Here is a 21,258-nt window from a genome sequence, read left to right on the forward strand (position 1 = left end):
TCCACACACACGTCTTTATTGAACTGCTATCAGTGAAAATTATTCCTTTAACTTCTTCATCCCTCTTAGTTACTCTCCTTCTCTCTCTCTCTCTCACTCTCTCTCTCTCTCTCTCTCTCTCTCTCTCTCACACACACACACACACACACACGCACACATACTCTCTCTCTCTCTCTCTCTCTCTCTCTGATATGCTTAAACAAACTTTTGAACATGTGCACAAATACAGCACAGGCAGATAATTCCAAACAAATACTGACAACCATACAGATGAAGTCCAGCAGCTGTAAACGCAAATCATATTATTATTTCAGATTATATTGTGCTCACATGGTGCATTTTCCCAAATAAAGTTGTGTTTCATTTAAATGCCTACATACAAAAAAACATGGGGCATAGTAGTCAGGAAGAAGACGAAATAAAATGATTTCCCAAACTGTTAAACTATTTCTTAAAAAAAAAAGAAAAGTGGATCAATTCATAATACATTCATGATTTGATGTCCCAGCACAGACACAGTATGCGCACGCATGCGTACTCATGGAGGCAGACAAACGCATCACATCTGCAGTTAGCGGAGTACTGAGAACAGGTCATTACACCACGTTGTTCTCACTGTCGTCATGGTTACCTTTATATCACAGGAATCCTGGGCAGACGATTGATTCTCCCCGCTGGTCACCTTTGCCATTTTCTCTGCAACAAAAGAAACACATTTAAGAGAACGACAGTGAGAGAAACCAAGACAGAGAAATAGAAAATATAATGAAGAGAAAAGCAGGCAGATAAAAGACAGTGATGAAGATGAACGAGGTGACAGCACAGCAGCACCGCTGCTTCACGTGTGTAATAATATATATATTATAGAAATATGATCGGATGCTAACTCATTGCTGTTTTTGGTGATGACACTTCACATCGAGCTGGGTGATCAACACGACCTGCAGCACTTTGTATTCATCTACTTCTGCCGTGACTCAAACACCTCATGGCTCAAGCGTGGATTAGGGCCAGAATTGATTTACCTGCCAATAAATCCACGAGCAACTCCTCAAGAACAACGACTTACATTGCCTTTGGGCTGATTTGTGAATCGCATCAGGGTACTGGGAATATCTGCAGTTAGATGGATTTAGCACAAATTCCAAATGTACGATTAATCTATTCGAGCTGGTGCTACGAACGGTGTTGGAGCAGAAGCTGTTCATCAGTGTTTACTCTTGCTTTTTTCCTGACAGGACAAAAGGGCTCCTGGCACAGGCCAAAACTCTCCACTGAAGCCAATACAATTATTTTAATCAGCACTTCCTCAAGGGACTGGTTCAGTGGAGCCTAAACGCAGTGACACATCTGCTGTCTTTTTCATGTTTCACTTTGTCTAGACATGATTTTGTCTCAGAACATTACACTTTTATTCGACTTTGGCATCTCAAGTTAGCAATTAAGCGAGATTAACAATGTAGCTCAATCTACGTATTGTCTTTCACTGTGCTGTGAGCAAGAAGCACTTCATTATTTATCACTTCAATCCCTTTAGAACAATGTCAATCTAAAACCCTGTGCAGCTACGGGATACATGTTCTACTTTAAACCTGCAGTATTTTGGGATGTATTAAGCAGTTTTGAGGGGATTTGCACCTTGAACCTCGCACTATGCCTGATTTATCAACCATAAATCTGTTGTTTTGCTTGTCTGACCATATTAATATTTTTCTACTTCACCTTGGAGTTGACATTTCATGGTTTGTTATTTCGATCACGTAGATAAAACATCTCAACATGAGCCTGGAGGCAAATACATTTTTATAACAAATCCGTACTCGTACATTTTATTTGTGCTGCACTGACTGTGTTTATTCAATATTGATCCTTGAACCCCAAGCTTGGCTGGATTGTTAGATTTCACCTCAAACGTTTGGTTCATGTTCTCTTACAAATATGCTGCATCCCCAACCTGTGTATTTTAACATCTCTAAGTATTTCAGTACTTTGAGATTTTTTACAGTACATCAATAACCACTTTAGTAACACTTGCGACATGGCTCTGTGGATTGCAGAGTCAATTATTTAGTCCATCGCTTTGGTCCAAAATGAAATGTCAAAATATTGGATGGATTGCCATCCATTTCCCCTCAGAGTAAATCCAGATGCCTTCCCTTTGCGTCTAGCTTCACCACCAGGTCAACATTTTAATTTGTCCAGTTCTTTAATTTGTGACCAAATACCAGCAAAACCAACAGCGTAGCCATCCCCATCACCATCAGGTATAGGCTAATGTGTGGTTATTGAATATTAGCAAATGCTAGCATGCTAACAGACTGTCTAGGATGGTGAACATGGTTTACCTGCTAAACATCAGCATGTTAGCACTGTCATTGTAGGCATGTCAGCATGCTTACAAATCAGCATTCAACTCAAAGCGTGTGCTAAATTAATTTCCCCACGGGGATAAATAAAAGTGTACATTTCTTTTTCTTTTTTTTCCTTCTATAATAATATATATAACATTCGTCTACCTTGAGCTTGGAGTTTGGCCAGCTCCTCGTTCAGAGAGTCGTAGCTGTCCTCAAGGTTCCTCTTCTTCAGCTCCACATTCTGCATGTAGTCCGTGAGAGAGCGGATCTTTGCCTCGTGCTGAAAGTCAGAAGACAGCGTCTCGTTATGCTGGTGATGTACAAAGGACCTCGCTTTACACCGAGGATGAAATTGACATTTTACTCACTGTGAAATGGATATAATCTACATTTAATATATACTGGCCTTCATAATATATTCGGCTGAGTACGTGGTGCAAGACAGTAGAAATATTAAATATATCATGTACCTTGATATTTAACTATTTTTAACATAGGTCTTCCTTAAGATGTTTTTTTAAGATGAACTGTAATTGTTACCTGCCAACATGAACCCTGTATTTGGAAGGTGTTAATTTCATCCTCGGCTAATAATAGTTAAACTCACAACATGATGCTTTCAATCAGCCACAAAAAAATAAAAGAATACAAAACATGCAATCCTTTAAGAATCAGGACAGCTTGTACACTAAAATGTTCTGATGTGCTGCAGTTGAGTGTCATTTCAAGCACACTGTACTTCATCAGAGTGATTCATATCAAACAGAGGCCCATGTAGGTATATGTGATGTTAATTAGTCTGATGATGAATGGAATTTGTGAATGGAACTCTCATTTGTGATTTTAATAAATATTTTTTACTGGGAAGTTTCAGTGTATAGTGTTCAGATTGTTCCACAACAACACCAACATGTCCTGCGGGATTGACAGATTTACCAACTTTTTTCTTTGACCAGATGTTTTCAGCTAGTTCCTTCACCCTCACCTGGGAAACGAGGAGGTGGCACGAGGACAGCTCTCTACCCGTCTCCTCCATCTTGCGGTGACACTCCATCTGAAGGTTCTCCAGGTGGCGGCAGCGCTTCACCATGGACCTAACCTCTGACTTTATCTTACTGATGTAGAGGCGGGCCACTGTGAACTCCTCCTCTATCGCACCGGTGATCTCCATGGACTGCAGACAAATGAGGGAGAGAGGAGAGACCGTTAATAGAGAGACTTTCAGTTAAGATTGCGCGAGGACGATTTAAAGATGGCTGGGAAGCTATCTGGGAAGATAGCTGGGAGTCTTAGAGACTCTTTCTGACATTTGCCGGGAACATCCATTAGGTTTATAGTATCATTTAGCAGATACCGTGACTCAGATGCTCTGAAATTAACAGCAAAGATATACCAGTGGATATGCCCATTACCTATCCCTAGGTGTAATATTAACATCTTCATAGGCAAGGGAAATGCAAATACTGACTATAATGCATAATGCATGAGCCTGCAGCTGCAACACACACAGCAACTATTGGTTTTAAATGCTCATCAAGATCTCAAATTCCCACAGATGCCTAACATGTTGAATTAGAGAGAAACATGTATAGAATTATGCACGAGACATTTAAAATGTTCCATTCTGTCTGAGGTTTTAATGTTTCACACAGAGCGTGTTTGATAAAACATTCCATATACATATTTAATTAACATTGCTATTCATAATTTGATATGCGAGTGGACCTATACATGTTGAAAGAAAATCATTTTCAATTGGTTTTAAGTGATTTGTCCAACCTCCTGAGTACAAGTCACCTTGGTTGGGAAGGTGTTTTGTACACATTTTACGAGAAAGAATGAGAGGTTACGGACAAATTGAAAATATATGTTTTTTTGCAAAACTAAATTATACTAAATACAATAAATCAATCAAACTTTATGTCAGACTCAAGGTCCGGATAAGACCTCTATGGAGTCAGTCAGTTAGCTGTGGGCTGCACTTTTTAGTCTAATATAATACTTTGGCATGGAAATATTGTGTATGTAAATGTGATAGGATCTGGATGAATGAGTAACACCTTTTTAAATATGATTTAAAAAAATCTGTGTATGACATATATGCACTAAATATGTACTCTAAGATGAGGAGGGTGCGATTGCTTTTCTAGTTGATTGGGATTCAAATGTTTGGGTAGAGAAGTTTAAAACAGTATGACATTCACTTGTTCAAATGTCTCATCTTTTGTCAGACTTTATCTGTTTCCTTTTAGACATCTGTGGGAAGTGGATACAATGTCTCCAAGTCCGCATTTTGCATCTCACTCACCAACTTGATGTCCCTGTTTCCAATGATGGTGCTGAACTCACTCAGGTCCCTCATCAGACTGCTAAGGATCTCAGAGATGCGTTTCCTTTGGTGGCTGCTCACTTCCTTAATACGAAACAGTTCCGCCTCTAAAGCCTTGAGCTGAGCCTGTTGGAGGAGAGGAATGCAATGAGGGAGTGAACAACGAGAGAGGAGTTAATGAAACAGTGCAGAACATTTTGTAGGAGAAGATTGCGACAAAGGGGCCTTGAGAGTATTTAAACCTGCAAACACACACACAGCTGCGAGACCCCCTTTAACCCCTGAACTTATTCTCATCTGTGAATTCCGAGTAGCAAAAACCGAACAGCCACTAAATTACAAATCAATAAACTACTGAGATAGGGGCTGATGGCATCGGCCCTGGAGGAAAGGATCTAGGAGAGTGAATGATGGAGCTCCGTTTTGTGCAGCATGCAGCTGTACCATTGGAGGCCCAATGGCTCGAACATGATGAAACCATTCGAGTTCAATCAACAACTTTACATTTGAAAATAAAGTGAAAGAATAGTTAACCATTTACCACCTTCCTAAATACAGTAACATTAACTCCTTCATTAGCCTCTCCATCTTCATCTCCCTCATTAACTTCAAGCCATGTGATTATTTTCCGGTTCACTTCCCATGTCAAAACATTAACTCAGACCAAAAGGTAGTAAGTAATTAACGGAAATCAATCCATTTATGAGTACGTAAAAGCCAACGAGGTGTTTTTTTTTTTTTTTTTAACTTTTTATTTAGAGATTTTTTTTCGAGTAACAAAGAACGCGACAAAACATTGTAAATGACAAAAAATAAGATTAAAATAAATAAATAGAAAAAAGAAGAACATGAAAAACAATAGGGGGTCAACAATCACTCTTTACACTATTTGGGATCATTCATTTCTGGTCACTTAATACCTTGAATGCTATCCACTTCTCCCAGCGCTGCTCATGGGTCCCTGATTTTAACCTTAGTAAATGAGTAATTTTTTCCATTTAATGTATTTCCTCCACGATGTCCAGCCACTGTCCTTGGCTTGGGGGGTCACTTTTAATCCAGTTCCTTGTGATGGCCTTTTTAGCTGCTAGTATCAAGATTTTATATAGATAATTGTCTTTCTTATGAATTAGATCACCATGTATTAGTCGCAGATAAACGATCCGTGGGTCCCTGGGGATCTTATAGCTTAAGATCTCCTCCAGAGTCTGAATGACTTGGTCCCAGTATGTTTGGAGTTTTGAGCATGACCAAAAAATGTGTGAGTGGTTGGCATTCATCTGCCCACACTCTCTCCAACATGGTCGCTCTATACCTAATTGTTTATATTTTGTGTATGGTGTAATAAAAAAGCGGATTAGGTTCTTCCACCCAAATTCCCTCCATTTTCTAGAACTAGTGGAAGTCTGTTGCGTTGTACACATGGAATGCCAATCACTATTCGACAATTTAATGTTCAGTTCTACTTCCCATTTCAGTTTTACATATAGTGTGTTACTTCTGATTCGTTTTTGTAAACTACTGTTCAGTTTGGAGACCAACTTTGAGGGGGTTTGTTTGTAGGCACCTGTCAATACTTCGATCACTTCATTACCTTCTGATGATATTCCTTTTTTAATTTCTGTATCATTTTAGTTGAAGAAACACTGATGAAGAGATTTGGAAGAGATGATTTGTTGAAAGATAAGTGGACGGATGGATGAAAGAAGATGCTTAAAAGGACCAAATGAATGGCATGGCATGGCCTCCTGCAGAAGAAGAGAGGAGCCTCCACTGAAAGCAAGATGAAGGCAGCTGAGGAGAAAGTGGGGTAAAGACAGTGATGAATCTACTCCATTGCACCATTTTTCTAGGTCAATGCCGCTCCAACTCTACTGTAGATATGTACAACAATTTTAATCGACAACGCTGTACATTAGCATAACAGCTGGGATGCAGAAAATAGAGAATTTGTAATAAAGAGTCCGGGGGAATGGAGCTGGAAAAGGCCATGTGAGGCTGGGATGAGGGGAAGTCTGGATGCTTTCTTGTATTCAGTTTCACATTTTGTCAGAGTGCCAGGCGGCGTCTCTGAGAAAACATCGTGTGAGGTCAGAGGAACAGACTAACACAGCTATAGAGAAGGCGTACAAAGTAATATGACTGAAGAAAGAAGGAGGTTTCAGACTAAACTTTAGCAGACTAAACTGGGCAGTGAGTAGTTACACTGTCAGCTCCTTTTCAATTTCTGGACCAGCTTTAGAGAGAGACAGAGAGGGAGGAGAAGACAAGAGGACACTGTGACGTGTAAAATGGTGCATGAAATATTGAAGATGTCTCAAGAAGGTGAACTATGGTCCTCTCTGTCCACTGAGTCAGTCATTACATTACATTACATTACATTACATGTAATTTAGCAGACGCTTTTATCCAAAGCGACTTACAATAAGTACAATTTCTTCAATAACGTTAAACTACAGAGTACTATCCGTACGTGCCATTTAAGTGCTACTAAAGTGCTAAACAACAAAGTGCTATTGGTAAGGGACATTTAAGTGCTACTACGGCTCTACCTTCCCTATTCAAGGTATAGTCGAAAAAGATGTGTTTTTACTTTGCGACGGAAGATGTAGAGACTTTCTGCTGTCCTGATGTCAATGGGGAGCTCATTCCACCAATGAGGAGCCAGCACAGCAAACAGTCGTGATTTTGTTGAGTGTTTAGCTCGAAGTGAAGGAGCTACAAGCCAATTGGCACAAGCCGAGCGAAGTGAACGAGCTGGGGTGTACGGTTTGACCATGTCCTGGATGTAGACCGGACCCGATCTGTTCGCAGCACGGTACGCAAGTACCAATGTTTTGAAGCGGATGCGGGCGGTCACCGGTAACCAGTGAAGGTCGCGGAGGAGCGGAGTAGTGTGGGTAAATTTCGGTAGGTTGAAGACCAGTCGAGCAGCTGCATTCTGGATGAGCTGTAGAGGTCGAATGGCATTAGCAGGTAGACCTGCCAAGAGGGAGTTGCAATAGTCTAGCTGTAAGATGACCAGAGCCTGGACCAGAACCTGTGCCGCCTTCTGAGTGAGAAGGGGTCGTATTCTCCTGATGTTGTACAGCATGTACCTACAGGAGCGTGTTATTGCGGTAATGTTGGCAGTCAGGGAGAGTTGACTGTCGAGTGTCACACCGAGGTTCCTGGCAGTCAGAGTCGGAGCCAGCACTGAGTTGTTGAAGTTAATAGTTAGGTCGTGGGTGGGAGAGCCTTTTCCTGGAAGGAGGAGAAGTTCAGTCTTGTCCGGGTTAATTTTCAGGTGGTGAGCGGACATCCACTGAGAGATGTCGGTCAGACAGGCAGAGATTCGTGCTGCTACCTGTGTTTCGGATTGGGGAAACGAGAGGATCAGTTGGGTGTCGTCAGCATAGCTGTGGTAGGTGAAGCCATGCGAGCGAATGACAGAGCCAAGAGAGTTGGTGTACAGAGAGAAGAGAAGAGGACCAAGGACTGAACCCTGAGGGACCCCAGTAGTCAGAGGACAAGGCTTAGTCACAATGACTTCATTAACAACTGGCCAGCTCTGACACTATAGTCTCTTTTTATTTTTTACATTCAAACGGTCCAGTCGAATACAAACCTTTGAAATGATCAAAAAACACTGGAAGTAGATTTGTACTATTTCAAAACTGCTTCTCTGATGAACTCTTTCCACATTTTAAAGCCCCTAAAAACTGGGTTTTCTCAATACCATGTACTATTCATGACGAAGTAAGCAAAACTCAAAGTTTAAGAAGTTGAACAGACTTTGATTTAAATGGTACTGAACTCTGAATGGTGCACCGAAGTACTGTACATACAACTGAGTCCCGCCCATTTAAGTTCTCTACACTTCAAAATCTTCGGACCATCAATAATTTAAAACTCAGTTTTTAGGACTTTTCAAAGCCTCAAAAACTGACATGAATATGTCTGGTTCTTTAGTCACTGAAAGGATTGCTTTATTAAAGTGGAATATCATTAATGACTGATTTCAGGCTTTTGCAGATAAACAATGTCAGATATTCTTTGTCAACATTGAATGCTGTCCTACTGTGAACAAGCTATTCAGTGAAAATCCCGGCTTTAGAGTAACTTCATGAAATTGCTTTGAAAACTGACCGTAATCAATTCAAAAGTCAGACTCTTAACTGATTATTTATGGCCATAGTGCGAAACAAACAGCCACATCTTATACAATTGACTGAGTTTGAGAGAAAATTCAGGATTGAGCTATAGAAATGCCAGTGCTTGCTGTAATTTACAATATTGGTGAATTTATGTAAAGTTGTTGATTAATATCTGGAGTGAGTTTCCCTCTTTCCACCCTTTACATACGGATATATTTCTTTCTAATGCTTTTAGTTTTTCTTAGATGCCTCTTTTCATGTCTGCTGGCTGCACAATTAATCAGAATTTTCTCTCATATCTTTCCTTTCACACAGCGCTCTGATTTCTCATTATCTCTCAAATTGCATTTTGAGCCAATAGTTCCACATATTCTCGAAAACCAGGGACTTAAATGGATAGATGAATAGATTATGTCATGCCTGAATGCTTCTTTTTCTTTTCTTTTCTAAAATGATTTCCGACTATACATATATACCCCAGCACATTATTTCCAAGCCTAATCCTTCTCTGTCGCAGCCTCTTTTATTTTTCTCTTTGTCATTCTTCCTCTTCTTCCCTGATCGGCCATTTTTACAATAGCATAAATGTTTTTTTCACCTGTATGTCAAGAATCTGAGCCTCCAAAGAGCCACACCCACCATTTTCCTTGCAAGCTCTTCAGCCAGCAGTTTGTTCTGCACGCTCTTCTCCTCGGCCTCCAGACTCTTCTGGTCGTAGTTGACTGCCAGCTCCTCCAGGGCCTGAAGGACCTCCTTCACCTCGGCCTTAGCAGATCCATTCTCTCTCTGCAGCCTGCCAAGCTCCGACTGCACCCTCTCGCTGTCACCCCTGGATGATGCAAGCAGCTGGGGGACATAGAGGTTTAACAACTTCATATAAACAGTAAATAAAGAAAGATTTGATTTTTTCCAAAAGCATTTATTATTCACAAGGCAGGGATGCTGGGTTTAAATAAAACATAATTGTGGAATTTATCTTGTTCTCTTGGTAATAACAGATACGCCTGTGTAAACACCCTGTTACTAAAAAAGTAAAAGTAAATATTTTAAATATTAATTTTAATCACAACTGTAAGAGCTGACATCATTTTGCCATTGTGATGCTTTTTTGCTTGTGCATTGCTGCAGCACTGTAGACCATTTTACTGATGGATGTCATTACATGTAGATATTGCTCTTCCCAGGGTGCCTGTATGTTTGAACTGTAGCATACAGCTTCTGTTTGGCCAAATAAATGTAAAATCATATTACTGCACACAAAGTTAAGGTTGGGTAGTTACCATCATGTCAGCTCAACCCACAGCAGGCTCATTTTGGGATATGAATGAACCAATTTTGCAAATGTGGAGTCTTTTATTTGGCAGTGCACTATATGCCAAAGCTTGTTTCAGGCCGTTTAGCCCCACTGTAAATACTGTTCGTAATTGCATTTTAATAGAGTCCTTTAATTGCTGTTCCTCCCACAAGCATATACAGATAGACAAACCTTTTTACTGTAGCTTTATAAATGGCTGTAACACATTTTCTATTAATTAAAAGGTCTCTAAATTCACAAAGATGGTGGAGTCATGCTCATCCACAGCATTCTACATCACATATTAATTCATTCATTAGAGAGCTTTTTAGCCATGCCGACTAAAATAGACAATAATGGTCTTTCCCTTCACGCACGTCATGCTTCAATCCGTTATCAATCTTTGTATCTTATCCTTTCCGCTACTCATTCATGTCTAAAACCATCCATCCATCCATTTTCATCCGCTTATCCTGGGTCGGGTCGCAGTGGCAGCAGGACCAGCAGGCTGACCCAGGCCTCCCTCTCACTCGCAACATTTTCCAGCTCAGTCTGGGGGATCCCGAGGTGTTCCCAGGCCAGCTGGGAGATATCTCTGTTCCAGGACCAGCAGGCTGGAACAGCTTCTTCCCCTCAGCTGTCACCTTACTGAACTCTGAACCACGGTGCTAGCCCTCCTTGTGGTTCGGGCATCTTGATTAGATGCTCGAACCACCTCAGCTGACTCTTTTCGACACAAAGGAGTAGCGCCTCTACTCCTTACCCTCTCTCGAAGGCTGAGCCCACCCACCCTACAGAGGAAACTAATTTCCTCCGCTTGTATCCGAGACCTCGTTCTTACGACCCAGAGTTCATGACCATAGGGTCGGAACGTAGACTACTGCAGCGCCTGTTTTACTGCTGTAGCCGCAACAATCCGCCTATCTATCTCTCGCTCAATCATACCCTCACTCGTGAACAAGACCCTGAGATACTTGAACTCCCTTGCGGTAGGCACTCCGTCCCCACCTGGGGGGAGCAATCCACCGTTTTTTGGCAGAAAACCATGGCCTCAGATTTGGAGGTGCTAACTCTCATCCCCATCACTTCACACTCGGCTGCAAAACACCCCAGTGAATGCTGGAGGTCACGCTCCGAGGAGGCCAACAGGACCAAATCCTCTGTGAACAGCAGAGAAGCAATCACGAGTTCCCCCGAACCTGACGTTCTCCACCCCCCCCGGCTGCGCCTAGATATCCTGTCTATGAAAGTCCCAAACAGGACCGGTGATAAAGGACTCCCCTGCAGCACCCCCCACAAAAACCACAGAGGAAACCGGTTGAAAGCCTTCTCCAAGTCCACAAAGCACATGTAGACTGGTTGGCCGAACTCCCAGGACCCCTCCAGTAGTCTTGCGAGGGTAAAGAGCTGGTCCACTGGTCCACAACCGGGACGGAATCCGCACTGCTCCTCTTGAATCTGAGGTTCGACAAACCCATTCTATTCTAAGCTGCTGTTAACATGCAAATACACTTACAATTACACAATAATGCGTTCTTTTCTTTAAGTGCTTTCTGGCACCTGAAAAGTTTTTCCTCGTCCGTCTCAAGGGCGAAGGAATAAACCTCTGTCGGCTGACTTCTATTCAAAGGGTAGTCTAGATTACCTCACGCAGCCAACTGTGAGCTGATTAACCACACTGAGAAACGGATGTAAAACCAAAGTCTTTTACCTCCTCCTGGTCAAGCATCTGCTCCTTCAGTTTTTCCACCATCTGGCTCTGGTGGTTGATCTCATCATCCTTCAGAGGCAAACAGAATAGAAACAGTACATTTAAAGTGTTACGTATGACACAAACTTGTATATTACAGATACGTTGTACATTGCCATTGTGTGTATTTTGGTTTCCATGTCCAATAATTGTCCATACGTTTTGAGCTTGCATTAACTGCGTAAATGGGAGATATGGAGTAGGGGGAAAAACACGAGTAGAGTAGAACCATAGACAAAAGCATAGTTTATTATTATATATGTTAAACAACGCTAAAAAAAAAAAAGTATCTATCCTAATGGCTTGACCTCCATGAGTGAAAATGTCAAATCTTTTTATGTGACTCATAAAGCCCTCATAAAGGAAGTACAAACGAATCGATACACCACTGGTTCTGCATATTAAATGGAATATCTGTTCATAAAAGCAATAAAATTACACTCTGCAGTACCATGGAGCACGGCATACATGTGCATAGATTATGTGTTAAATAAATCAAAGCTTAAATGCGATTCAGTGAAGAACATTACTATTTCCCCAATGACTTCTATTCCCAAGAGTTAAAACATTAATCACTATGTGTCTGATCCTGAATTCATTAATATGAACAATAATGGTATGATATGTTCTTTGTGTTCATGTGTGCATACCATTACATCATTTGCGTGTAAACAGCTCTACATTCATAAACAGAAAGGCTCCTGATGCGGCATCCATTCATTCACCTTATCGTCCAGCTGTTTGTAAAGTTTGCGGATCTCCTCCTCATACTTCTGCCGCTCCTCCTCAGAGATGTGAACCACAATCGAGGAGGCAATGGAGCAAGGGCTGCAGGGACTGCAGATGTTGAGAAGCAGCTCCTCAGATTCAGGAGGCACCAGGGGGACGTCCTCCAATTCTGTGCTCAGATGCTCTAAGACAGTAACATCCTCACCTAAAGATGAGTGACACAATATTGGATTTATTTTGGAAATGCAATGTTCTTATCTCTGGTAAATCCTCCACTTTTGAATAATGCATAAAAAAGGGATTAGTGGATTTATCTTCACCGTAGGTCCTTAATACATTTGTATCTCAGTATTGAGATATTTCTGTGCCATAAAGAAGCTTCCTTTTAAACTGCAGTATAACATACCAGACCTTTATTAAAATAAAATACAAGTTGTCTTGTGTCTGGCTTTTTCTCAGAAGAAATGGAAGGGGGCCGCCAAATGCGAAAAAAGTGAGAAAATTCAGTATGCTAATGGTGCACAAGTTCATCCCTGACTTAAGAGTTCAACAGTGTTCGTCTCCTGGAGTTCCTGGCGCGAGGTGGGAAACAATTTAGGGAGCAGAGCTGGGGGGATGGGGGCAACGATGTTGTCAAAATGATACATTAGGAAATTAAAAGAAGATAGTGGATGGAGAGAGGTTGTGTGTGTGCGTGTGTGTGTGTGTGTGTGTGTGTGTGTGTGTGTGTGTGTGTGTGTGTGTGTGTGTGAGAGAGAGACATAGAGAGAGAGAGAGAGAGAGAGAGAGAGAGAGAGAGAGAGAGAGAGAGAGAGAAGGAGAGTAACTAAGAGGGATGAAGAAGACAAAGGAATAATTTTCATTGATAGCCATTTTTAAAATTCCGGGAGAATGCTATCCAAAATAGGCATCGGACAGGATTCATTACTCGGCTTGAATGTCAGCCAATCAACACCATTGATTGCACTAATATTTGAATTGACATACAGCTCAGCAGGAAAGGATGCCTAGAAGTGTGTGCGTGTGTGCGTGTGTGTGTGTGTGTGTGTGTGAAATTAAAGAGAATGTGTTTGTGTTGAGTGCTTTGTGTGTTGCTTTTTTGTGTGTGAACTTACACAGGTATGTGTGCTGACATGGAAGAAGTTATGACTTCTCTGTAGAAGTTATTAGCTCTTGTTGCCTAAGGATTCCTAAAAAATAAACCCTCCAGCACTTCGTGCCTTCGGCACAACGAGAGGGGAATCCAATTATACAAAGTGAAAAAGTCTGAATATTAGTAGCCAGTCGAAGTGGCCAAAAAGGATTTTTTAAGTGTTTGGGCACAAATCCAGCAAGTCTGTTTGGCTGCTATCCTCCCATAGTTCCACTGCCATGTATTCATCCATCCACAGATTATATCAAATTAAATAATGGACTGAAAAATTATGTCTGCAGGCTAGCTGGCTGGTAATTTTGTATTCCTTAGTGAGCGCTCTTCCATGGATGAAAAGGGGACAAGAAGTATGTGTATATCTTTCTGTAGGGGACTACTACACTTTGTCGTTTCACTATACAGGAAGCTGATCTTTTTCACCATACATTAAATCAATTACCTTTTGTGTTATTAACTATTATTTAATTATGATTAAGACCACAGTCACTCTCGCAGCTGAGAAACTGGACTTAAGCCCAGATTTGCTTTGAGTTAAATGAATATTTGTACCAAATTGTACGGCAGTAGTTGAGATATTTGAGTCTGGACCAAAGTGGTGGACCAACCAACCACCACTCTGATTGTGTGGCTAAAAATGTCAACTTTACACAAGGTACAGATAATGTGTAGTAAATGCCTGGTCAACAAGTTTCCGAGTTCTTCTCTGGTAGAAGACTTAAGATATTCCATGTTTTTGTGAGCTGCCAGCGTAATATCAATAAGCTTATTACCGTTCCTCCAGCGATTCAGCTCAGTATCCAGTCTTTGAACAGTCTCCTTCAATGACCTGTTCTTCTCCTTCTCTTTTTCGTACTTCTTCTTCCACTGCTCTGCTGTGAGCTCTAGGTTCACCGATATGGTATTTCTAATGGTCTTGGCTCTAATTGTAGAGATGCAGGACGAAACAGAGAAAGAGGAAAAGATACAGAAAAGAGGGGGGGGGGGGGGGGGGGGGGGGGGAATAGAAAGTGTGTGAGAGAACGGCAGAGAACAGAAGAACTGTCAACAAATGTATTCTAGCCGTGGCTGCTCAATCAAAATGGGCTTGCGTCTCATTAATTGGTATGCAAATTGGGTATCAGACAACTGTGTGTAATGATGCACGTAGGAAGAGGAAGGTAAACTGAAGCAAGAATTAAAAATGTAAAATACCCTTCAGACCGCTTAGACATATTCACCACATCGACATATAGCACAGATACAGTTAAACATCTATGGGTAGTATAAATCATTCCTCAATTATGACACAAATAAGTGGCGTCACAGAGTTAAAATATTCATGATGCTACAGCTCCGGCTGTGAATTTCACATCAGTGGCTATCACTTAATTTCACACTCCAGTGAGAAAACACTCTTGTCCATGTTAATTTATTCCTTTATATTAGTGCAACAAACAGCCCTAAAGTTGTTTCATCACATCAGAATTGAGTTACTTAGATAGTGAAATACTGATTCTCAAACATCAGGTGGCAATAAAGTTAATGTTGAACAAAGCAGTAATGGCACATTTATACACTATATATCCAAACTTACAGTCAGACCATAGACCTGCATATTCCACACAAACCTGTCCATCTGTGGACCTTTTTATAAAAAAACATTGTCCCTTGATACAGATTGTCAAATAGCTCTTTCATATAATTGTTATAGTATCTGTAATATATTGATTGTAGGAAAGAGATCAATCATGGTGTTAAATAGCTACTGCGGCTGGAAGATAATAGACCGAGCCGTCTCTTCATTAAAGTCAAATATCTGCTGTGGATTCCGTTACTCTGTTTGCTCGGTCATGCATTATTTATTTTAACCGACAATACCCTTGTGTCAGTCACTATTCAAAGAATTTATTTGGAGAAGGAAAAATGCTGGAGATGGATGAGGAGGCTTTTTGGGGATCTTTCTATCGATAGCTGGCAAGCACATTAAATCTCTGCTTCTACAAGTGCAGTTTACCCTTAAGATAAAAAAAAGAAAAAAAAGACTCTTTAAGCATTCCCAGCACGATCAGGAACCACGCACAAACCCTTCCTCCAAAAAGCAAAGTTGGAGGCGGTAACATGTGAACAGCATATCTGAGTTATACACATTTCAGCAGAAAAACATCCCCCAACAGCTGCAGCTGAGCAAGACAGACATGCACAGTGCAGCAGCCCATGGCTACTTAGCATGGAAGCATGTTACCGTTGGCCAAACATCAAGGTGGATTTGGTTTCTGCATCATTGTAGCTGGAAGGGGAGCAACAAATGAACATGGTGGTGCGACAGTTCCCGCCCAGTGAGTCCTGTAGGATGCGCGTCATTTTGCTGTCACGGTACGGCACGTGAGATTTCTACAAAGACATAAAGACGGGAAGGAAGAAAGGCATAAAAAAGACTGATAGAACTTCTGAATAACTGTACATCACCATCCACATGCCTTTCTTTATACAAGCTAAATATATGTGTTGTGAGCATCAGCAGAACAAAGAAAGAAGAGTTTTTTTTCTCCATCTGCTGCATCATTCACAGTATTACTGTTTTAACCTTTGGAATGCCTTCAAAAAGACTGTCTGTCCGTGCTCGATGAATAAAGAATGAATGCCGGTTGCTTTATGAAAGATTTGTGAGGCATTTACAGTCTGTGAGCTTTTCCATTAGGTTCATGAGGAATTCCCTAAGCCTTCCGAGTTATATAATAAGGGATGCTGAGTATTTTAATTATGATGATGGAGCTTTAAAGCAGTATGGAGTGGGCAGAGAGCATCGAGTGGTTGAATTTTCTGGTTAAAATGTGTTGAAATATGGAAATAGGTTAACAGCATTATGGTTTATGGAAGAGGGGGACAGACTATACCTAACATGTCAACGCAACTTTTATCCAATCCAACTGCAAGACAATAATTACAATATGGGAGGATTCTGCAAAAGCCAGAATCATGTTTAGGAACAAACTTGTTTTTACCTTTTGTAAAATGTTAGCTTTCTATTATATATGTGCATGGCAACTATGGCAGTATAGTGCAAATGTGATGAAAAGATTGTTGTTATTGCAAATAAAATATAGTTAAAGGAACTTGTCGACATTAGATGAGAAGATTAGGCAGTTTCGATCTTCTCATCTAGCTCTCGGCAAGAAAGAAAATAAAACCAAACCAAAAGAATTCGCACTATACCTTTTAGGTATAGGCATGTGACCGACAGATAAGAAAGACTGCAAATAATTTCTCCAACGTACCGTTCCTTCGGCCAAGGCTGAGATGACGTTTCCCAGAGCCGACAGAGACTTGTTGATGTTCTTGGCCTCATCCAGCACTGCTCCCTCTGCACCTGTCTTACTGACCTGATACACGCACACACACACACACACACACACACACACACACACACACACACACACACACACACACACACACACAAAGGAGGAATTGGTTTATAAAGTACATTATCAGCATAAAAAAAAGTCAGTGGGAAAACCACATTTATTGTTTGCAACAATATATTTTACAGGTTCTGTAAACCAAATGATTTGTAACTATGAATTCGTAAGACGGTTCGTGGTAATAACTATGTAAATTAGAAGTCATTACAGAGAAAATCCATTTATGCATTGTAGTGGACCATTTTAAAAACAGATGAGAAGGTGTTTGAGGAGGCATATGCCAGACATACTTTAATAGGAAAGTCACACCACATAATAATTGTCATAATTGTCATGGGATACAATTATTCACAGCAAGATAATGAGGGCCTTAATAATCATAAAGGAGAGAGAGAGAGTTCTGTGGAGCACACACCAGCGTCCTGCTCAGTCAATAATATTGTGTCTCAGTCAAGAAGTTTCTCACCCCATGGGATGATCAAGACAACTTACAGATGCAGCATCAGCACTTATTAGCTACAAACGACTGCCTTCCCCATCTATGTTGACAATTTGGCCTTCTACTACTATAAACGCACAGTATTCTATATTTTGTATCAATACTATTAAAAATAGACTACCTCCAGGAGCATGTTCAGCCCTGTCTCTCCATGTATTTTCTGCCTTTCTATCTTCTGTCTTTTAGAGCATGATTAAACCTGCAGACCTGCAGATCCATTTGGTTTATAGATGGTGCGATGATGCGAGCTGACTCACCACAGAGTTTCACCTAAAAGGCCTTGAAACTAGGAGACAGTTGTTTGTGGCTCTCCTCAATTTGACCTCTATCTCGGCTGAAACCCCCATTTACAGATGAAAATACTTTATTACTCAGAAAACTATTTTTTGTCTCCATCAGGAGAACCAATTGGATTCCTCAAAGTGAGCCAACTCTAACCCTGGTATTGCATCAGTGACAGACAAAACCCTCTAAGACAGATCCTTTCATGAAGAATTGAATACAAATTCTGTGCAATGCCATAAAGTGAGTGCTTTAATTAAAATGCTTTAAGGGTTAAGTTCAGAGCTTTACTGCATTGATTACCTGATTCTTTGATGTCTGAAAACAGACAGAGAAATATGTCTGGTCCCAGTGTTACAGAACTACTGCTGACTGAATGTTGAGAATTAATAGCAGTGCACAACCCTGTTGTACTTTAATGTGTTAAGAGAAAATTCCCCAGTTGTCCTACCTTCTCACTTCCAGCGAGGTCGACCAGGTACAACTTCCCACACAGCTTCTGCTCCGTCTCCACATTTTCTTGTTTGATGTTTATCAGGAAGATACTGTGACTGCGGGAACTGTGCTCATTCATGTCTAAAGAATTAAGTGAGGAGACGGGAGGAAGACTCTTATTCAGACTCCTTGTATAAAATGACATTTGATTCCTTATTTCCCCGAGACAGACTTGTTAATAGATGTTCTCTTAGCAACTGATTATACCTTTCTCACCTTTGCACCTTTGAAACTGTGTGGGAAAAAAAAGTACGACATGAAACGTCTGACAGAGTGAGTGCACGAGCATAGCAAAGATCAACAGTGGGACTCACTGGTGACAGCAACATGTCGGTTGGCCTTTCCTTCATCTATCACATCCATCACTTCCTCGGGACTCGTGACGAAGCGCTCTGTGCAGCCCTGAGTGAAAGAACAGACATTCACTTGTGCTGTGAAGAACTAAATTAACCATCTATACATACGCTACATGCAAAAAAAACACACACTGTATCCCACATGCAAAACCCATTTTATACTGCACAAACAAACGCCCACGTTTACGTCTGCAATAAAAAAGACACATAAGTCTAACAAAAGCGACACAAGTTTGACATTTCAGAACCCTCAAACTCTAAACCTCGCAGCAGATTATATTTATACTCTATACAAAAATAGTTCACCATTTTGCAGTGGGTTGTAAAGATATTCACAGATGTATACTTCCTGGATCAATAAATAAATAGACGGCATATTGTTAAAACACAAACGACGGCTCTTTCTAACCATAGTAAAGTAGACGACGAGCTACTACAAAACGAGCCTTCCTCGAGCTACACACATTAAAAAAATGGTCTCTTATGTGCAGCCGGCTGTGAGACAATTGCACAGGGACCGTCTAAAGAGTGCAATGCAGAAAAGAAATGCTAAAAAAATTATTCAATCACACTGCTGTCATACAGCAACCCAAATGACTTCCCACATCAAGCTCATCCTGTCAGTTATACAACACTTATTTTGGAAATATGTACAGATTAAAATAAGCACATTTCTCATATTGTCGTTATGCCAACATACATCCAAACTGAATCACGTCAAACTGCTGATGACTCACCTTCACATAAGGAACTCTGTATTTGTCTTCATGCACCGCCAGGTTGGTTTTTGTCACTAGGGTGTGAGGGAAAGAGGTCATTGTGTTACCCAAAGCATAATCTCTGTGTGCACACAAATGAGCATTTGCATGGGAATATGTGTTTTTACTCTCGGCACAACTACAATCCAACCTTTGTGAGTCAGAATCTGCTAATGCGGTGTGAAAAAAACGCATGTCTAGCTATCAATGTATTTTTTTTTATGAACCTGAACTGTTTTTGCCAAAGTCACTGAGAGGTTAAGCAGATGCCTGTCAGTAAAATACTATTTTCTTTGCAGAGCCATTCACTGACCCACATTTGTGCATTCACCTTTTCACATTGGAAAGTCCTGTCTTGTTGATGATGATTACATTTTACAGTATTGTGGAGGGCTTTTGAGTGTCCGTGTGTGTGTGTTTTATCACCCTACAGACACTTTTTCTCTTTGCAATACCTCCACAGGGTGTTGTTCTCTGTGCCTCGATCCATCGCGCATGTCGTTGACTCTTTCTGTGATGATAGCTTTGACTCCCCTGCATACAAATGTGGACTTTCACCACTGTCTCTAGCTCGATTAAAGATGAAATCTCTAGGATGCTGCCTACAGCTCCTTGTCCGGGCCCCTCCATCATTTTAAAGCTGTTATGTATCTCAGTGATAAGACTATGAACTACAATGTTGTGGTGCTTCTGGGTGTATAACTCTTAAAACCACAAAGCTTTATGGTCTGAAGAAAAAACGCATGCAGTATAAATATTGTGCTTTCCATAATAAAAACCATAAGATGTAAACTCAGTATTGTTAATGAAATACAGCTGCTTGGTGAGTACACAGACCGCTTAGCTTTACTGACTTACTTTTAATTCATGTTCAATTCTAGCCTATTTTAAGGACAATATAACTTTTGCTGTAAATTAAAAGAAAAAGTGTTCACCCCCAAAACACACAGACCATGTTCAAGTACAGCCCTGAGTTATGTCTGCAGTCTTCCTCTCAAGCTGCATACAGCGCCAACACCCTCCATTAATAAGTTAGGACTGTATGTAACCTAAGGGACTAAATATAGTGCAAAAGAAGTCCATCACTTAATACAGCATGGTAATGTTTTTTCAGCCTTTTTTCAGAATGTTTTTGGCAACAAGACAGTAAGAGGACAATATGATTTTGACACCCTTCATGACAACATTACCGTTTATCCATATGCATCTAGGTGTAGAGTTTGAATTTTCAAGGAAACGTACAGTATTAACAAAAGTAAGTTGTGTTTTCACTGTTTCAAAACCACGTGTTCAGCGCATTAACACACCATCCAGCAGGTCCCGGATTTTATCCATGTAGATCTCAAAGTAGGAGACCTGCAGCAAAACCAAAAAACATGGCATGTGACAAATCATTGAGATCATTGTGCAAATATGCAAAATTATGTTGCAGTAATCTGTCATCCTGTGAGAAATTATCCACTATTAGAAGAATGCTCTGTAAAAGGCAAAAAGCCCAACAACTGTAGTAGGATTATCATGTATAAAATATATATATATATATATATATATATATATATATATATATATATATATATATATATGTTATACATGATAATCCTACTACAGTTGTTATAAATCATGATGTATATATATATATACATCATGATTTATATATATACATCATGATTTATTGATGCTTGGCTGCTTCCACTCAGCCCATCCTTGTAAGGATTACGTCATAGG

At 40.5% G+C, this 21,258-nt stretch overlaps 1 protein-coding gene across 2 annotated transcripts in view; it reads right to left on the minus strand.

The window, feature by feature from the left end:
* Positions 1 to 21,258, minus strand: part of kif5ab (kinesin family member 5A, b) — a 51,107-nt gene that overhangs the window by 10,681 nt on the left and 19,168 nt on the right. For both annotated transcript variants that reach the window (XM_034533115.1, XM_034533116.1), the window contains exons 5-18: positions 20,841 to 20,889; positions 19,513 to 19,568; positions 18,734 to 18,821; positions 18,376 to 18,500; positions 17,000 to 17,104; positions 15,967 to 16,115; positions 14,516 to 14,664; positions 12,589 to 12,797; positions 11,825 to 11,893; positions 9,459 to 9,665; positions 4,663 to 4,809; positions 3,340 to 3,528; positions 2,517 to 2,634; positions 632 to 696 (exon numbers count right to left, since the gene is read on the minus strand). In XM_034533115.1, coding sequence (XP_034389006.1) covers positions 632 to 696; positions 2,517 to 2,634; positions 3,340 to 3,528; positions 4,663 to 4,809; positions 9,459 to 9,665; positions 11,825 to 11,893; positions 12,589 to 12,797; positions 14,516 to 14,664; positions 15,967 to 16,115; positions 17,000 to 17,104; positions 18,376 to 18,500; positions 18,734 to 18,821; positions 19,513 to 19,568; positions 20,841 to 20,889 — 1,725 coding nt within the window. The remainder of the gene's footprint in view (positions 1 to 631; positions 697 to 2,516; positions 2,635 to 3,339; positions 3,529 to 4,662; positions 4,810 to 9,458; positions 9,666 to 11,824; positions 11,894 to 12,588; positions 12,798 to 14,515; positions 14,665 to 15,966; positions 16,116 to 16,999; positions 17,105 to 18,375; positions 18,501 to 18,733; positions 18,822 to 19,512; positions 19,569 to 20,840; positions 20,890 to 21,258) is intronic.

The sequence above is a fragment of the Cyclopterus lumpus genome, chromosome 5, assembly GCF_009769545.1.
Source record: "Cyclopterus lumpus isolate fCycLum1 chromosome 5, fCycLum1.pri, whole genome shotgun sequence".
Taxonomy (NCBI): Eukaryota; Metazoa; Chordata; class Actinopteri; order Perciformes; family Cyclopteridae; genus Cyclopterus; species Cyclopterus lumpus.